Source organism: Schistocerca piceifrons, chromosome 3, assembly GCF_021461385.2.
Source record: "Schistocerca piceifrons isolate TAMUIC-IGC-003096 chromosome 3, iqSchPice1.1, whole genome shotgun sequence".
Lineage (NCBI taxonomy): Eukaryota > Metazoa > Arthropoda > Insecta > Orthoptera > Acrididae > Schistocerca > Schistocerca piceifrons.
The window spans coordinates 519,003,771-519,024,822 of NC_060140.1; the positions used below are offsets into that span (position 1 = coordinate 519,003,771).

General features: G+C 41.6%; 1 protein-coding gene across 1 annotated transcript in view; it reads right to left on the bottom strand.

Moving 5' to 3' along the window:
* LOC124788792 (gamma-aminobutyric acid receptor alpha-like) overlaps nucleotides 1-21,052 on the bottom strand; it is a 77,280-nt gene that overhangs the window by 37,307 nt on the left and 18,921 nt on the right. Inside the window, exon 3 of the mRNA XM_047256075.1 lies at nucleotides 9,206-9,288. Coding sequence (XP_047112031.1) covers nucleotides 9,206-9,288 — 83 coding nt within the window. The remainder of the gene's footprint in view (nucleotides 1-9,205; nucleotides 9,289-21,052) is intronic.

The window sequence follows — 21,052 nt, forward strand, 5'->3', positions numbered from 1 at the left end:
ATAGTGCTCAGAGCCATTTGAACCATTTATTAAACGTTTCTTCTCGTTGACCGATTGCAGGACGTCTTCATTCCTTACTCGAACATTCCATCTAAGCTGCAAGTACAGATTTTCATTAATCTTCTTGTTGTCTCGAGATCTATATTTTTGGTTGATATCAGTTGTGTCTTTTTGAAATAAGTCCTATTGTCTCGTATAATCCTAGTTACTACGTATTTCATGGATCTTATTTCTTTATCCATCAGCTTCTGTGATTAGCAAAAGTATTTCAACTCTGCAAGAGGTTTTCCAAGATGAAAATTTAGCTATCCAGCTTGCTCTATTGCTCACCAAATTATCTTAGTTTTTTTGGTTTATACGCATATTATTGCCATAAACTAGCGTACCTACCCACAGTTTCTGTTAACTTTCGGCGATCCATCGAAATAGTCTTTTGTTTCCACATCACCTCTTCAACATAACAATTAAATATCAGTGACGAGAAATGATGATCTTGTCCTATAGCTGTTTTCATTTGGGCGTCTCCTGTCGTTCCATTAGTACTCGCCAGTCCAATCTCCTTCGCACAAAATAACAGATTACCTTTTCATCACTGTATCTGATACCACACTGACGAGGAGCTGAAAATACTCATATTTGCTTTCATTCAACATTATCAAAAGCCTTCTCCAACTCTACTAATGTAATGTACGTTTCCGTGTCTTTTTTTCTAATCTGCCTTCTATTAATAGCCGCAGAGCTATAATTGCTTCTCTAATACCCCTGCCTCTCCTAGACCTGAACTGATCCTCTCCTGATCTACATTCAGTTTTCCTTCCCTGTCTTGGCTAAAGTATTCCTGTGGAATTTTTGATGCAATACTTCACTAATACTTGATACTGTTCTTATTCATGCGATCCCCAGTTTTATAAATCTCATTTACATGCTAATATAGTTTTTGCTCAACCGATTAGCCTTATAACCATGAGAATAAACATTTTTAAAATACAAAGCAAATCATTTACTCTCCCCCAACCATCATCTTACTCAACGTCCTAATTTTGAATTGTACTAATTTCTTATGGGCTGCTGTAACGTTTCTCCAAGTATTGATTTCATTTTCTCCCTTTATTTTCTGCTTCAGCCAACTACACATCTCTAATGACTGTGACTGTACTACTTAAAGTAACTGAATATTATTCTATTAACAAGATCAATGTTATCCTTCTTAATTTTGTAATCACTGCATAACATATTTTCACTATTTCCTCTTTTTTTTAAGTTTTCTCCATTATCAGTTACTTTCATTTCTGAATGACCGATATTATGGTCACTTTCAACCCTTTTCTGTTTTCTTTGTTTCTTCGCTAATTCCAGTTAGTCATCCGTCATCCATGGGTAGCTGTTTCAATTATAGCACCCATTCTGCTGCATTTACCATGCTCTTTTACGGGAATTATATTGTTTTTCCATACCAGTAACTCCTGTAAGTGACATTCTTCTTTTGTCATATGTTATTCCAATGCATTCGAAATCTTGATTCTTCCTGCTTATCTAGGTGCCAAATTATCGGCTGCTTTCTCTATATCATATTAAATGTCAACTAAACTTCATTAGTACTGGGTTATGGTCAATTACGACGTTAGTACCTGGATAACTGTTCCAGTTCTTAATTTGGTTACAGAATCTTTTTTTTTAACAAAGTACAGTCACTCCGATATTTTCTTTGATCCCCTTACAGGCCTACTTCCTTCTCAACGTGCTCTCGATAAAGATGTTCGTAACAAGTAACACAGCACAGAATTCTATTAATACGTCTTCCATCTCACTTCACTCATCGAGGCCGAACTCTCTCGGTATTTTCTTTTTCCTATCTTTACCGACAACTGCATCCGTTCTTCCGTTATGACTGTATTTTTGTCTATTTTAACATATTTGAGAAGCTAATTAATATCATCACACATTTCTTCAGTTTCATACGTTTCTAAGCCCGAAACATATGTCTTGAGCTTCAGTGACAATCTTTTTGTAACCGTTTATGACTCACTGAAGATTGAGTAAACGAAGAACTCAATAATAAATATATTTTATTCTTATGTGCTGAATTTCCGGAAATAATTTATTTTCAGTTGGTAACCACTATAAGTTAAAATTGTGCTGTTTGAAACTAAACTGGAGAAAGATCGTGGAACATAGTGGAATTTTTTATTTAGACTGGCAAGAGTAATGGCTATAAAACGATAAATAATACGGAATTTTAAGGAGTATAAGTGCAATCACAAGTTAATGAAATTTCAGGATTTAGAATAGAATAGATTAATCGATAGCCATATGTTGTAGTATAAATTTCGAAAGAATACAATTCCTGTCCGTTAGACCTTTCATAATTGTTTGTGCAAAAAACTGAAAATAATAGTATTTAAAAGAGCAACATGAATAAGAAGTGTCAATTGTGCTGCTGCTGCTACAATTGCGAAGAATATTACTTTTATTTCAGAAGCTGCCATTTCGTGTATGGTGCGACATGTTTTTCTGCTGCTATTTTGGTCCAGTGCATCAACAGGGCTCGGTTTCCAGTATTGTTATTGTTTTCATGTCATGGTTTGCAGAAAGATTTTGATGTGTAAGTGAAAAACAGTTTGTGCAGAGATGCTGCCAATATCTTAGTTGGCGAAAAAGAAGTTTCAGTCACAAGAGTTTTTTAACAACTGCATGATTCCACACTGAACTAGCAGTACCGTGTGCAATACTTCCTTAAATTTGCGTTGCAGAACGATACTCCCAATATAAACGATTTTTAAGAATAGACACTACAATAGAATTCTGAACGATATCCATTCTTTATACTTGCATAAAACAGAGGTACAGTGAAGAGGAACGTGCTATGACACACGGATTTAAAACTGTTCAGCTTGGAGTGGCAATGACTTACTAAAAACAATCAAAGATGAAACATCTCAGTTTCAAACAAACGAGTATAACTTAGTCATACCCGTGATTACATCAGACATCCGAGTGTAACATAACTATTATGAACCACTTCTAGAGAGTAGAATAAGAAGCAGATTTCTTTCTTTCTACTGAAAATGAAACTGTTACTTTTCTTGATGAAATGGGCATCAAATTATCTTGCACATTCTTATGACTTTTGTAAATAAACTAAGAAACGAGTACAGGTATTTGCAACCTTGCTAAAAAGATAAGACTTGGTACAGGAAAGTAATGCAATGCATTTTTTGAACAGAAATTTAATTCTTGGGTGATATTATGAATAGTTTAGAAGTTAGCAGCTTGGAGAATTTTGAGTTAAGATGTTGGCGTGCAAAAGTGTCAAAACTTCATTTGCTATAGAATTACAACTGTTTGTGCTATGCATAAAAGAGAATTCACAGAAATGATCCAATCCAATTTACTCGTGCAAATATTTTAAACTAAATTTTCAAAAATCCTACTATACACATTTGAGCTCTCTTTACACCATTGCATGTAACCTCTCAAAGCACCCTTAAATCTGGTACTCAGCAGCTACTAAAAGCATTCAGCAGGCAAGATGACATAAATACAGGGCTATTACAAATGATTGAAGCGATTTCATAAATTCACTGTAGCTCCATTTATTGACAAATGGTCACGACACACTACAGATACGTAGAAAAACTCATAAAGTTTTGTTCGGCTGAATCCGCACTTCAGGTTTCTACCGCCAGAGCGCTCGAGAGCGCAGTGAGACAAAATGGCGACAGGAGCCGAGAAAGCGTATGTCGTGCTCGAAATGCACTCACATCAGTCAGTCATAACAGTGTAACGACACTTCAGGACGAAGTTCAACAAAGATCCACCAACTGCTAACTCCATTCGGCGATTGTATGCGCAGTTTAAAGCTTCTGGATGCCTCTGTAAGGGGAAATCAGCGGGTCAGCCTACAGTGAGCGAAGAAACGGTTGAACACGTGTATCTGGACATGCTGGAAAATTGGCTCATGTCACAACTGGAGACCGACAGCGCCGACTTCATCTTTCAACAGGATGGTGCTCCACCGCACTTCCATCATGATGTTCCGCATTTCTTAAAGAGGAGATTGGAAAACCGATGGATCAGTCGTGGTGGAGATCATGATCAGCAATTCATGTCATGGCCTCCACGCTCTTCCGACTTAACCCCATGCGATTTCTTTCTGTGGGGTTATGTGAAAGATTAAGTGTTTAAACCTCCTCTACCAAGAAACGTGCCACAACTGCGAGCTCGCATCAATGATGCTTTCGAACTCATTGATGGGGACATGCTGCGCCGAGTGTGGGAGGAACTTGACTATCGGCTTGATGTCTGCCGAATCATTAAAGGGGCACATATCGAACATTTGTGAATGCCTAAAAAACCTTTTGAGTTTTTGTATGTGTGTGCAAAGCTTTGTGAAAATATCTCAAATAATAAAGTTATTGTAGAGCTGTGAAATCGCTTCAATCATTTGTAATAACCCTGTATTTCTTTATTTAAGGGGAGTTAGAACGGAAAAAATTGTTCACATTTTCGGATTTTTATCTCATTATAAAATTTGCAATTTTCCGAATAAAATGATATATTTACATCACATATAAACTCACATGGGAAGTATTTTATTTTATTTTTTTAAATATAATCTACACCAGTTGACAATGTTAAAATTTTTACTTGGATTACTTCAAGATCTAATAAAATCTGTAATTTTTTATACAGATGGCTGTGGATTGCTGTGTTATAAAGGTTAACAGTGTTGGTCATGTCCAGAAGAGGATGGGCACCGGGTTGAGGGAGTTGAAACAAAGTTTGAGAGACAAGAAACTTTCTGATGATAAAACCATAAGAGGCGGGCTGACAGACATAATGATTGATGAACTTCAGCAGAATTTTGGGATGGCCATTAGAAATAATACTGAGGATTTGTTGAAGCACGCAGTATGGGCTACCTTCTTCAACAGACTGTCAACTGATGAAAAACCAGTCAGTACACCACCTTTGCCCCCCTGGACCTGATTCATGGTGCAATTACCGCAATGCACAGTACTCAAACAGATCATACAGCCATAAACATTCCATCTCAGCCGCAGTCATGGATATCATAAAACCTATTTACAGAGAACTGGCAAATCCTGAATTACTGAAGAAGTGTCTGCATGGTCAGACTCAAAATCCCAATGAGTTGTTCAATAATCTTGTATGGACTCACTTACTAAAAAATGGGTTTCACACGATCGTCTTTTTCGAAACCCATGCTGATTCCTACAGAGTAGATTTCTAGTTTCCAGACGGTCAGAGTGGCCGAGCGGTTGTAGGAGCTACAGTCTGGAACCGCGCGACCGCTACGGTGGCAGGTTCGAATCTTGCCTGGGGCGTGGATGTGTGTGATGTCCTTAGGTTAGTTAGGTTTAAGTAGTTCTTTCTAGGGGACTGATGACCTCAGATGTTAAGTCCCATAGTGCTCAGAGCCATTTGAACCATTTTTTGCCAAGCTGAGGGAGCCTGTGAATCATTGAGTTATATCATTCTGTATGTGGTTTCACTAAGTTGATCATTAAATTAGATAATACAGTCAAATCAAGGAGCATCAGATGTATCAGAGAGAGTAGGAGGAGTCATATAAACTGACGAGTCCAGGAGGATTGCGAGCTCAAAGAGGATTCTATCATTCGGAAGTCCTTCAGAGATCATTCAGAGGTCACATTGTGGGACTGATTCAGAGGCGATTGGAACTTCATTCTGGGATGACTTGAAAGTTGCACATCGTTTCAAGAGATTCTCGTGCATCATGCTAAGTGATTTGCTCGCTGTTTCGCATTAAGTGTTCTGACTTTGACTTATGAAAGTATGTCAGCCTATTGTCGACTCAGTTTTCAGACGCTGAGAGGGATCCCTGCACTCATTACAGTGTCTAGTGTCACTTTGTGACTCCTACTTTTTCATTCCATGTCAGATGGTCTTTCTTACAGTCCAATGCTTGAATTTTTAGCCAGCCAACTGTCTTCTCCTTGTCTGACCTCAGCTTCTAGACGTAACACTAATACTAACATTGTCTCTGCCTGCTAAATACTGCAACAACGAAGGCAGTGAGAATGTTGAGGGTTGGTTGGTATCTGTACCTGGCGAACAATAGGTTCATTCGAGTAACTATCGAAACCAATTGTGACACCCGAATGCGTTCGATAGAGACATTCCCCTAGTTGCAGTGGGTCATAATTGGTCACAAGGTGTGCGAGTGCTGATCAGTGGATGATGGTCATGACTAGTCTCGACTGATAGCTGAAATTTCTTCTGGTGATTGCAAAGCGTTTAATATCCTTGCTCTAAAGAGATAAGATCTAGCATTCGCATAGCTTTTCGTGTTCAGTCTCTTAGGCTTCTCGTTGAAGGAAAAAACTACAATGTTCCTACTAGCTTTTAAACGGATGGTACGTCTCAAACTTGTGAAAATGTAATACACCGTAGTGTTACTTTATTCAGTTAAGATATTTCTCAACAGAAATGTGTTGTGTACATAAATCCTGGGGTATGGAAATCAGACGGATCTCACATTCCCCTGTTAACGTCACTGTCAAATTGAATAATTTTTCCCTCTTCCCTACAACTGAAAGATCACAAGATCCGACAGTTGTGGGTGACATATTATAATCGGTGCTATAAATGACATGCACACATAAACTTGGCTCACATTAGAGGGGAGGTGACGTAGGTAGCAATGCGCGTGCGATACTGTTACACATATATTAGTGAAGTTGAGCTGCATATTAGAATCTTAACCACTGTTGGCGGTGACCACACAAAACACTATTTGAATGACTTAATGAGCACATTTAATACTCGGTTGTAAAGCAACAGACGTGTACATAAAAAATGAAACATTTGCTTAAAGTTTTGCTCAGCATTATAAATACACCACCACTGACTTACTTGCTATCAAACGCCTGCCAGTGCAATGACAAAAGTTTTGAAAGACATGCAGCATACTGAGGTATGAATCTCACGACTTAAAACTGATTCTACACTACCTGTGGCTTTCTAAATAAAAAAAGCTTTCCCATATGAAATTAATTTATCGAAACTTGTCTGGAACACTTATATTAGTTAATAAATTAAGGAGGGATAGGAACACGGCAGTCAGTCGCAATCCCACTGGCTTTTTGTTATTCTTGCTTATACAGTTTCAGCTGTAAATAGCATCTTCAGTACATTTGAGTGAGTTACCATCCAACAGAATTGCAGGAGTACCTGTCACCATATGAATTTACCGGTGTACAGACTCACAGAGGAGAGGGCACTTTTAATTGAAATTCGCTGCCTGGCGCCGCAGTGCCTGTTGCTTCGGACATGCATGCATAAAACAATGGACTCGTTTGAGTCAAAGATCAGAGTCACAAGTGTTATAATGTAAGTCATATCAAAAGGCATTCTGTGCAGACAGAGGGTGCGATGTGGAAGGAAACAAGGACTAAATCTTAAGCAGTGGCAGAGAGGGCGGCACCACCAACCACTTTGACAGCCTGTATAGCACCACTAAAATTCAATGGCTGCTAGTGATTGGTGAAGATGGAGATGCAGAAAAGTTTTTTAAAAAAAAGTGCTGTTGTCTGACGTGATATGTATTAAAGCACGAGGATTGATTGAAAAGTAATGCATCCACCTTCATAACTCTTCAACAGTTGACAGCATTGGTACGCGGCAGGTACTGGCTTGTTCAGTAGTCTCTTCTCTACAGCTCCAGTCGGCGGGAGGCCATAGCATTGAATGGTTGTGTTGTTACAGTGCAAAGTATGGAACCCTGCGCAGACGGTCGGTCAATGCGATTTAAGCAACGTGGAGTCATTGAATTCTTGACAGCAGAAGGTGTCACCCCAAAGGAGATTCATCAGAGAATGAAAGCAGTTTATGGTGATTGTGTTGATGTGAGTAGTACTGTGCGTCGTTGGGCGAGTAAGCTTAAAGATGTCGAGATGGGAACATCCGACCTGCGTGAAAAAGGGTTGGACGTCCTGTAACAGCAACCACCGAGTTTCACAGGCAAAATGTTGACATTGATTCAGTACGATCGTCGTATCACTCAGAGAGAAACTGCAAGCACAATCGGCATTTTACAAAAACGTGTGGGTCACATTATTGCTTTGCTTGGCTATCGGAAGATCTGTGCACAAGGCGACGCCTTTCTCCATTCAATTCTGACAGAAGACGAAACGTGGGTACAACATTAAGACCCGGAGACGAAACGTTAGTCTACGGAATATCGACACAAAGACTCTCCCCACAAAAAGAAGCACAAGGCGCAGCCCTCAGCTGGAAAAATCATGGCCACAGTGTTCTGGGACGCAGATGGTGTTATCCATGTTGATTTCCTTGATCGTGGAACAACAATAAATTCAGAGCGTTACATCACAACGCTGCCAACTCTGAAACGACGGCTAACAAGGGTCCAAAGGTAAAGGAAAATGTTTTTAGAAAGCATGACAATGCCAAACCACACACTTCACGCGCCACCACAGTAGAACTTCAGAGACTGTATCTCACCACCGTACGGCATCCTCAATACAGTCTAGATTTAGCACTGTCTGACTTCCATCTGTTCCCGATAATGAAAGACGGTCTGTGGGGACATCATTACGCCTCTGATGAAGACGTTGAGAGAACTGTGTGACTGTGGTTGCGGAAACAGTGTCGACTTCTTCCGTGACGGCTTCATAACACTTGTTCATCGTTGGCAGAAATGTATCCAATTGGCTGGTGATTATATGGAATTATTAAAATATTTCCACACAAACCCAACTAACGAAGGTGGAGGCATTACTTTTTATTCAACCCCCGTAAATTCTTTCGTTTTTTGTGTACACATTGAACATGAATCTCTTACCAGCAGACGCACTTAACTAAGTATTCATTGGCCACCCTAAATTGATTAAACTTTTTCATAAATCATCCCCATGACAATTTACGACCACGACAGTGCAGAAAAGTGAGAGAGTTTAAAAGCCTCAAAGATCATGGGAAATGCGGTTAAGCAAGATAAACCTGCCTTCTCATGAGTGTATGCAGACTATGAGGATGACACTGCAGGAGACAGACAGCTTTTAACTACTAACAATGGTGGTCAGGAACTACATGACATTCTGGATTCTAAAGACAGTAACGTGCACACATTATTTTAAAACAGATCAAACGTTTATTGAAGTTTGTTTCTTAATGATAATACTATTTTCAATATACTTACAGCTGCCAAGGATAAGAGGGCAAGATTGTCTGTCCATAGGGAAGTTCCTTAGTTCCATCGGACATTTAGCTTTGATAGTCAGTCTGAAAACAGAAATACGTCTGCGTAAGACAACAGAAGAATTAAAAAACTTTTTCTGCGCAAATTTTTTTAGACATCATTTCTTCTTACAAACATCTATTACATTGAAAATGATCATAAATAGCCTCATAGCACAATAGCATGGATCATGATCATTGTTACATTCTCGCAGGTGTCATACTCATAGAAGAAGCCACGAAACTTTATTAAATCCACTTACCATCTCAATCACTCTTTAAAAGATCTGAATTTATGTTTTGATTTCCAATCGGTTTCATTTTTAGGCCGCTGACCAGCCAGAAAGTGTTTGAAATCACTAATTCGATGTTATAATTGTTAAAAATCGTGATCTGGTAGTAGTCTCCAAAGATTTATCTGTGCTCGATATCCTCCAGACTTAGGAACATTTTGAAAATACTAACTAATGCCTGGTCTCTGCTGTACACTGCACAATTTAATGCACTTACAACCGCCTTTAACCTTATTGGGCTGTTCTATCACTTCCACGAAATTCATAAACAAGATGAACATATGCATGTAACTCGGGAAAAATGTGTTTTTCACTTGAGTAGGCTTGTTGGCCTATTGGTGCTCTGATAATGGCACTGAGCTCTGTTCCTAAGTCTGCATCCAAACAATGGCCAACACCTGCTAATACGAGGCGCGTTTTTAAAGTCGGTAATGTTCCGAAATTCCGCCGCTGCAGCGCAGCGGTCGGCATTTGGCGCATGCGCGCTGTGAACTGCACTCTGTTGGCAAGCTACAGACGCCACTACGTAATTATTTGGCGTGTTTCAGTTTGCTTGTATATGAAACGCCTCCTCCGACTGAGTATCCAACCGACTGTGAAGTCCGCGCGGTCATCCGTTTTGATCAGTGAAGTGTATGGAAAAACATTATGAGCGATAGGATGGTACGGAAATGGGTGGAGTTTTTAAAGATGACTGTACAAATGTGGGTGATGAGGAAAGACATGGGTGACCTTCAGTCATTATTGACGATTTAGTGGAGAAATTGATGAAAAAGTGAGAGAGAACAGACGCCATACCATTTCGATATTATGTGATTAGTTTCCTCAAATATCAAGAAAAGTGCTCTATATAATTGTTGCACAAAGTGTAAATTATCGAAAGTTATGCTCACGCTGGGTACCGAAAACGCTGTCTGAAATGCACAAGGGCAAACGTTTAGCCAGTTCTCTGACTTTCCCAGAGTGGTGCAGTGAGAAAGGTGACGGGTTTTTAAGCCAAACTGTCACATGTGACGAAACATGGGTGGCTTATGTTACGCATGAATCAAAGTACCAGTTTCGGCATTCAACATTACCCAAGAATGTGAAGTTCAAGCAAACTGTTTCAGCCCGGAAAATGATGTGTACTGTTTTCTGCGACAGAAAGGGGGTATTGCTTGTGGATGTTTTGCTTTGTGGTGACACAATAAATTCTACGATGTAATATGAGACCTCAAAAATACTGCACCGTGCGATCCAGAACAAAAAGGCTGAGTAAGGGAATCGTTTTGCTTCATGACAACGCCCGTCCATACGCGACTAATCGAACTCAAGAGCTGATCAGATCATTCGGCTGGGAATAACTAGATCGCCCTCCAGACAACCCCGATCTAGCGCCCAGTGACTACCACGTGCCTCTACCTTCGAAGAAACATCTGTGTGGTCAGCACCACAACGACGATGATGTCAAAATTACCATGTTCCAGTGGTTGCCTAATCAGGTGGCAGGTTTCTATGATGATGGTATTCAAACACTGGTTGCGCGATACGGTAAGTGCCTTAATATTGGTGGGAATTATGTAGAACAGTAGATTAAAGTATAAGCTCTCACCTAAAAGTAAAATTGCTAATAAACGTCTATTTTTTTGTTTTAAAATGGTATTTCCTTAAAAAACACACGTTGTGCCTCCTATATGTGCATAATTTCAAAGAGTCCAACGTCTTACCCATTAGGTCAGTTCCCTCAGTCTCATCTAACAATAGTGGCAGTGAAACTTCCTGGCAGATTAAAACTGTGTGCCCGACCGAGACTCGAACTCGGGACCTTTGCCTTTCGCGGGCAAGTGCTCTACCGGAGACGAGATACTGGCAGAAGTAAAGCTGTGAGTACCGGGCGTGAGTCGTGCTTCGGTAGCTCAGTTGGTAAAGCACTTGCCCGCGAAAGGCAAAGGTCCCGAGTTCGAGTCTCGGTCGGGCACACAGTTTTAATCTGCCAGGAAGTTTCATATCAGCGCACACTCCGCTGCAGAGTGAAAATTTCATTCTGGAATAGTGGCAGTGTTGTAAAATTAACGACACTCAAAAACTGAAAAGAATTAATTCTTAACTGACGATGACTGGAGAATACTCAAACAAGAAACTCATACTTTCATGAAATATGGGATACGAGATCTCCAGACAAAAGATTAGTTTCCTCATCAAAACAGCACACTGTTTAGTTGGAGTGCTATAGATGGTACATAATTGGTACCATGTAGTCATACGACCCTCCGCTACTTACACAGGTCAAGGCATTTAAGCCGAGTGTATGTGCCAGTCGATTGTATAGAGTCAGAACAGCAAGATGGATCGACATGACAACGTGATAAAATGAGAGAAATGAGCTATTGTGTATTGACACGTGCATGATCGCGTCGTGGAGTAAGGTGCTTATGTATTAATGCGAACTGTACAACTGGGTGTACCACTCGAAGCCATGTAATATGGCGGATGAACAATGATTGTAAAAAGATCCTGATGGGTAGGAACTGGAGACAAATGTTACTGTCATGTCAATGACAGTCGGTTTGAAATCCGACAGGATGTAGGTCCACCTCAAACAGCTTCTGCGTTAACAGTGAGCAGGGATCAGCATGCGGTGGACATTTGCAGTCAGATACGCCAGAAAGGCCATCGCCCGCAGGGGCACACAAAAGAGAACATCGTCAGTGAATCATACAATGCAGAAATTGGGCAGTAGCGGAATGGAGACTAGTGGTGTGGTCGGAAAAGTCGCAATTTTGCTTATTTTTCAAAATATGCAAGGCATTACGAGCGCACACAGTCCAATAAGGAGTTTAACCCAAAATGCGTGATTAGAGTAGTTCAGGACAGAGGTGGTTCTATGGTTTTTTTCGTACCATGACTTGGCTCCATTCATTCAAGTTACCGAGGACATGAACCACGAAGTTTATTTCAACGTCATCGGTAACGAAGTATTGCCACTGGTTTGACGTTATCATGATGAGTATGTTGTGGACACTCCTTTCTTCCAAGAAGACAACATCTGTATTTACAGGGCTACATGTGTACGTCTCTTGTGAACGAACACTTGGGCACTTTAACGCACTTCAACTGGCCCGTTAAATCACCAAGCCTCAGTCCAATTTCCAGGGACCTCCAGCTCCTTTCTGGCCAGGCATCTCTCCCACCTTCACCCTTTTATCCCTTTCTCAGTTCCACTTGCTTCTGTCTGCTTTCTTGATTCTCGAGAATAACAGGGTTCTTTGGGATTTGTTTTTTATGTCCTTTCTCACTGGGGACTATTCGCGGCTTGACACACAAAGGTCTGAGGAACCCATGACTTCATAGTTTGGTCCTTGTAATCCCATCAAGCCATTCAACTTAATCCCATAGAAAATAAAAGGGACTATTTGGATCAGTGGATGAAACGTAGCAGTCAACATCCCTGCAGTTTGCTAGCTCTCTGAGATCCAGTCATCAATGAGTGGTTTTTATCTAAAGACGGTATACCTGAATAAACTTAAGAACTCTGTTCCTCTCCATATTTTGGTAATTATCAAGTTTTGAGGCGGTGTTACACAGCATTAGTGTGATGATTCTCCAGATGATTATTATGCTGTCCAGTGAGATTTTTTGCCTAAGTATGGACACAAAAATTAATTAGGATTTAATAAACGGACCATTCCTCGAATTTGTGACATTTGGCAGCGTTCCCCCATCGTGAAAGTGATGAGTGTGAAATTTCCATATTTACATACTGTGAAGCATTGAGTAAAAGTTGAATACGCGAAATATCTTCCAACAGTAATCTAGTGTCTGCTATCATATAAGGGAGGGGGGCGGGGGGAGGGACAAAAATGTGGAAACACCACAAACGCAACACATTACTATGCCTAATTCGACGTCAGAAAACTGTCGACATTCAAAACAGTTCGCAGTCGTCTCGGAATGGACATATACATGTCCTATAAGGGTTCCAAGGGAAGTTGTACCATGCTTCCTGCAGAGTAGCGGCAAGTTCAGGTAACGATGATGGAAGTGAATAGCGATCCCTCATCTCCAAAGAAGACCAAAACGGCTTAATAATATTCAGGCCTGGCAACTTTTGTCGCCATGGAAGATGAGACAATTCATCCTCCTGTCCACAAAACCTGTCCTGGACGATGCGAGCTCTGTGAACGGGGCCCTGTCTTCTTGAAACACTGAGTCACCACTGGGGAACAAACAATGTAATGTGGTATGGACCTGATCAGCCAAAATGGTCACATAATCCTTGGCAGAAGTGTGACATCCGAAGAGGAACCACAATATGGCGCCCAAGTCATCACCGAAGCCTCACCACGTTTCGCTCTTGGGATGAAAAGTCGGCCAGAATTCGGAAACAAGACTCACCCATTGCTCCATAGTCCAGGTTTTATGGCTTCGGCACCAAGGGTTCCTGTTACGGGCATTTGCGTCACTGATGAGTGCTTTTGGAATTCCAGTTCGACCTGCGGTTCCCTGCTACTGGAGTTCCCTTCGTGTTGCTTTGTTGCTGACAGGATTCGCGAGTGCGATATTCAGTTCTGCTGTGATTTTTGCAGCTGTCGTCCACTTTTTTTTTGTCACAGTCCTCTTCTATGACCGTCCGTCACGATCACTCAACACACACTTTCGTCACCGTCGTAAGTTAGCGGATGATGTTTTCTCGCTTTCGCTGTACGCGGTGTAAATATTCGATGGTGTGCCTCTTGAACACTTCGGCTACTTTGTTTACTGAAGCATCCACAATACGTGCCCAACGGCTTTCCCACGTTCGAATTCACTTAGCCCCGACATAATAGCCGGCCGGTGTGGCCGTGCGGTTAAAGGCGCTTCAGTCTGGAACCGCGTGACCGCTACGGTGCAGGTTCGAATCCTGCCTCGGGCATGGACGTGTGTGATGTCCTTAGGTTAGTTAGGTTTAATTAGTTCTAAGTTCTAGGAGACTGATGACCTCAGAAGTTAAGTCGCATAGTGCTCAGAGCCATTTGAACCATTTTTGAGCCGACATAATGCACTCACAACTACACAGAACACTGGTCTTGTCACGACTGACACCTGCAACGTATTGATGACATTGCCCAGGTGCCTTTCGATAAAATAGCGCATCCTGCAGGCTTGGCTGGAATCTGTGTTTACGTTCAAGCTCGCATTTCTCGTGATGCTTCCATATTTTTGTTCAACTCCTGCACTTGCGTTGTACCTTATGGAAAAAATGAAGACGATGTGTTACTTGACCGAATATTAAGCATTATGTATAGTGATCGTAACCAGACGGACGCAGGGAGAGGCGGAATCTGTGCTCGCTTTATGCTAGGTAATCGCTTAGTGAGAAGAGTGTGTAGCGGATGAATACTTAAAAACCTGCTAACGCGGCCGCTTCTCGAGTGCGTAGTGCAATCGATTATTCAGGTCGTCGGCCGGCTGGAGGACCGCTACGAGTGGCTGTGCCGCCGCCGCCGCCGCCGCCCCCACACAGCGAAGAGCCTCCAGCACAACGCCAGACGTTACCGTCCCGAAAATCGCGGTATCACTTAAAGTACGAGTACGATTTTCAGTTAACGCTGATGAAGCTCAGTTTATTGTTCATATCCGTCAATTAGAAGGATATCAGAAGTAATTTTAACTGTCCTACTCGGCATACGTACCAAAAAGTTAAGTATGACTCGCTACTGAATGATGTGGTGGTCGGTGTAACAATAATGGCACTGTGATTCTTCAATTTCTCCAGGCGTATTTTATGACGAAATAAATCTCGGGTGAACACTGGTATGAGTGTGCATAGGACACAATACTTCGGCAATCGACCACGTTGCCATCATCAGGTGTGCTGATGTACTGACCGGCGGTGGGCCAGCGCCATGTATATGTAACATTGGTCTACGTAAATCAGGGGTTTATCAGATACCTTGCCAATGCGGTAGTGTATACATAGGGCAGACCATTCGTGCCATTGAGGACCGATGCCGAGAACATCAACGGCACACTAGACTGCAACAGCCTAGTATGTCGACAATCGCTGAGCATTGCCCGTCGGAACTCCACAGCATGGATTATGACCAAACCAAAGTCCTGACACAGACTTCCAAATACTGGAACTGTGTCATTAAAGAAGCCATAGAGATCAGAGTAAGGGAGCCACAACTAAATCGTAACAGCGGTTACATCATTAGCAAGGCGTGGGAACCCGCGATCACCCGGATTCAGAAGAAAAGGGATACTTCTCAGGGTGTACCGACTTCGGGGAAGGAGGGAAGAATAACGAGAGCGGTGCCGGCAGACCCTCCTGAAGGAGAAGACCTAGGGCGCAGCGCCCAGACGGCGGGAGAACGGACGGGGCGCGGACCGCACCGACTTGTAGGAAGCGCCTGAGGGAGGAGAGGGAGGGGGATTGTCCTATATATACATGGCGCCGGAACACCGCCGGTCAGTACATCAGCGCACCTGATGATGGCAACGTGGTCGATTGCCGAAATATTGTGTCCTATGCATACTCATACCAGCCTGTTCACCCGAGATTTATTTCGTAATAATGGCACTGCCGAACGGTCGGTGATGACTGACAAGGGGCCGCGTTTACTTGTCATCCCCTATGTCGATCAGATTTATAATATATGCAGGGCTTGGTACAGCTGAAAGTTACTGAAGTGAGAACTCCAGATAGCCAACCGTTTAGAAAAAATATCATGTTTGGCACGGGTCGGGTGAAACATGAGCCATTTATGTTAGCTTAGTTTCCAGGTAGCAGTTGGCGCGGCGGAAAGAGGACAGAACGCTAATCATAGGGATGTGAGATCGAGTCCCTACGTGGACACTTATTTTCTGTTTATATGTTGCTTATGCTGCAGAGAAACCGAAAAAATTCTCAGTATATTGCCTTTATTAATATTTTCATATAAGGCGTGAAAATAAAAGGCGAAGCAAAGTTTCGGATTGCAAATGAATTTCCAGTAAGGGATTGCAAGGCATACACGAACACTTCGTGTATAACATTAGACACTTTTATTGTTTTACAGCTGATGATTTACAAGTGTTGGGGTAATACTCATCGTAAAAACAGGCGAAGCGATAATTTTCTCGGCACCTTGCACACGTTATAAACGCTCCATTTTTACAATTACATGGTTGTTGTAAAGTTTCTATAGAAAAACAAACTTGGTTTACATTCATAAAAGGTCTCTCTGGTCACACATTAGCAACGAAACGCGCGGACCACATCGTTTCACCAAGTATTGGCATGAAATGTATTTTGATACAGTCTTCTGGGGATGTCACTTCTTGTTCTCTCTCGACGGGATAAGAGTAGTTTTGAAGATTTCTAGTTTTGCAGATTTCTGGTTAAATTCTTTACCTGCGTAGAAACAGATGTCACAGGGTTGCAAAAGCGGAGTGCAGCGTGGAAATCACTTTAATACTGTACGATGGCAATCTTTTTTCGTCACGGAAATACAATATATTGAACATTATTTCAGTTTATTTGCAGTGTAAGCAACGCAAAACTTTAAACTGAAAAAATAATCCCACGACCTTCAGATTCCCATTCTGTACTCTTTTCGCTGCGCCAACCACTGCATGAAATCCGCGCTATCATAAATGGCTCATGCCTCACTCGACCATCGCCAAAAATGCTGTCTTTTGCAAACGCTTGACCATCCGGAGTTCTCATTTCTGTTTCATTTCGGCCAAGATCTGCATATACCATGCATTTGGACGAAATAGGCAATGACAAGTAGGTACGGTCCCATTGTAAATTCTTGTAGTGAATGCCTGGCTAGATGAGCAGCACTGTCACCGTACATGTATAAGATCAGTCGAGAACTAACACCGAAAGAGAGAAGACTGTAAGCAAGTAAGACTCGAGCACTGTATTGAATGGCGCGGTTCGACAGTTTCAATTGAAAACACACGGGTGGGAGGAAATCTGCTCCAACCATCATGGGGCTTCATACGGTCCAGTCTGTGAACAGAAATTTTAGTTTTCCAGCTTCACATTCAGGCATAAAAATAGTACGAAAAACACAGAAACCAGTAAAAATTATGATTAACGTCCTTATATTTGCGTTTTTTATTATATGCGTACACTGCCTAACAAAAAAGGGAAGCATCCAGAACATTTGGTCAGATGTCACTGTACTTTCATACAAGTACGCACCAACGGCGGGTATGATTAGAGTTGCAATTCTCTGTGGCAGGCAGAACGGCCACCGGAATAGATTAGTGTTGTTTGCATTTTGTGTTGTTACCAGGCCTGGTAAGGTACATAAGGGGCATGAACAGCGTCAGATGAGTGACCACAGTGAAAGAAACGAAGATGGCACAAACTCGCGTGAGACAGCTTCATCAGCACCAGACAGAGTTTGTGATGAGTCTCAAATTGGCCGGCTGGTCAAATCGCGCAGTATCCAGATTTGTGGGGTGTTCCAGACGTGAGAGTGGTCTGATGCTGGACTGTATGAGAATTTAAGGGCAGAGGCGCTCGTCATCAACGTTGCAGTCGACCGTATCTGACCACCAAGCGCATTGTAACACCTTCACATCTGCGCCTGCCATCCGAGAACAAGTAATGGACTTGAGAAAACATTCAGTGTCATCCTGAACCATTGGTCGGAGACAAGTAACTGCCTGACTAGGGATTTACCATTCCATGCCTAGGTTGCCGTATGGGTCGTTGATGAATGGCATCGCAAAGTGTTCAGCGATGAAACGCGGTTTTCCACTATCCCGGCTGACCATCATCGGAGAGTACAGCGGCGATATAGGTAGAGGTACCATTCTTTCAAAGTTTTGGAGAGGCCGAGGTATAGCTACTGGCCTCGTAGCGTCAGGAACAACCAGACATGACCTCAGATCTCGGCTGGTAGTGACTGAGAGAAATCTGACGGCACAGCGGTGCGTCACGGCCACCCAGTGTCGTCAAGTGTTACCTCCGTGCGACAGAGTCGTGGTGTCATTTTTGTACATTGCAATGCTCCTCTAAACATGGCACGTATATTGCTATGAATAGTCTGTGTGATTCTGAGGTACTCCCATGTTTAGCAAGATCTCCAGATCGTTCCCAGTGGAATATATGTGGATCCAACTCGGACTTTAAATCTGTCCCAGTTCATCCAAGATATGAAGCATCAGCTACAATGCTTGTGGGCCAGCTTTTTGAAGCCCTTTCCAGCCGAATCGATGCACGCATCCTGGCTAGAGGGAGAGCAACGCCGTGCAGATAAGTGACCTCTTACTGCCAAGTTCTTTCTAAATTTTACTAGATTTTGTAATAACTGAAACGTGACCACATGCTCTCTCAACCAGTGAACCTTCATTTTGTTTCCCTTTCCTCAACCCACTCTCATTTATGGATATGTATCATAAATGTTACTCTCATGGCTGGTTCAGTCAGACGAACTTGTAAATACCATTCGGTAAATTTTAAATCACGTAACAGCGGGGTTGCCAACCTCTCGGCGAGTGGTTCGAACACCCGCGCAATTTGGTGTAACATTTCACTAATGAATGGCACCTTAGTTGTTTGCTGTAGTTCCGCTGACGAAGCGTCAGGACGTGACCATGCGCTTTAAACGCAGAAATCCTTCAGTGTAGTGTCCGCTTGTGCCGTCTGCACAGCAGCGGGGAACTGTGGCTGCTTGCTAGCCACATTATCTCTGATAGCCTATCGATAATCCGAGTTCCCTTCCGAATAGCTAGTTAGTTTTATGTTCCACGGATCATTCGCACGATAAATCGAAATGTTGTCCGACGAGTCATTTTGCATTCAGACTGCAGATTAATTTATAAATATGGCTACATGCTGAGCATTTACAAATTTTTTAATGATTATTATTAAATAAACAGATCTGAGCTAGTAATTCCTGCCCACCACCTTTCATAACTTAACAAAAACAGAAATTTTTCTACGGAGTAGAAGGAGCTGCCAAGAAAAAACTTTTTCGGTTTGTTTCCAAATTTTACTTTGTTGTCTGTCAGACATTTTATATCACTGAGTAAACGATTAAAAATTTTGGTAGCTGCGTTTTGCACAGTCTTTTGAGCTAAAAATAATCTTAATGTGGAATGATGAATGACATTCTTTTCTTTTGGTATCGTAATTATTAACATCATTGTTCTTTTGAACTGTTGTGGATTTCTTACGACAAACTCGATGAGGGAATAATTATATTGTAAGGCAGTAGTCAAAATGTGATCGTGGGTGAGCACCACATAACATTCTTACAGCCCGTTTTTGAGGGATGAACATTTTCTTTCTTAAAGAAGGGTCACGCCAGAACATTATTCCATATGACATTATTGATGAAAATATGCAAAACATTTCTCTCCCCAAGATCTGCAATGATTCTAAGCGCAAATGTAGCGGAACTAAGTTGTTTTATGAGCCCCAAAATGTGTTGTTTCCAGTTTAATTAATTCTGAAGTTTCCATCCCATTTATTATTTCTTGAGCATGTGTTACACTTATCATTGGTGTAGTACCCATAGATGTGCAGAACTGGATATGCGTGTCTTTTTAAAATTGAGACTGAGACCATTAGCAGAAAACCAGTCAACGACACTTTTAAAAAAAGATTTCTTCTGTTCCTCTAGGTATTCTTGGATTGATCACAGTACTACTGTCATCTGCAAAGCGAAACAATTCTGCTTGTTGCATATTAGACGAAAATTCATACTTATGTAAGGAAAAATAGCGAACCTAAGATTGAGCCGTGGGGAACCCCATACGTGATTTCTCTCTAGTCACAATACTAACGCCAGACTACATACTACTAAGTACAACTTTCTGCATTCGTTGGGTTTGATATGATATTATCCAAGTTTGGCTACACCATCAATTCCATAAAACGTCAATTTATCTCGGAGAAAACTGTGATTCACACAGTCAAATGCCTTATATAGGTCGCAGAAAATATCGCCTGGCGCTATTTTGTTATTTAATGCTTTAGGACACAAGGTGATCTACAAAACTACCATCCAATATCTGTGACAACTGCTTGTTGTAGAGTCGTAGAAGATACTCTGAGCTCAAACGTAACGAGATATCTCGAACAGAATTACCTCCACCTTGACTACAAATATGGATACTTAAGAGATTTATCATGCCAGACTTGACTTGTGCTGTTGTAACATCCTGAAAGTTATGAATCAAGTCATTCGAACGGATGCAATATTTCCTGACTTCCGAAAAGTATTTGCCAAAGTGCTACATAAACGTTTATTAGTAAAAGTAAGATCAGACGGGGGTATCAAATGAAATGTCCGACTGGTCTGAGAATTCCTTCTTGGTTAGGAAGACGCAACATGTTCTCTTTGATGGAAAGTCATCGATAGATGTAGAATTAACTTCCGTCCGTATTGTGTCTTACAGTTGACGCTTTCCTGCTTCCCCTATATGGGATATAAATCTTCGATGTGAAGCGTCTTGAAACATCAAAAGCTTCGGTCACTTTCGTTACAGAAGCACCATAAGAGCACCAGCAGTTTGCCGAAGTTTGAATTGACTTAGCTCCGACGTAA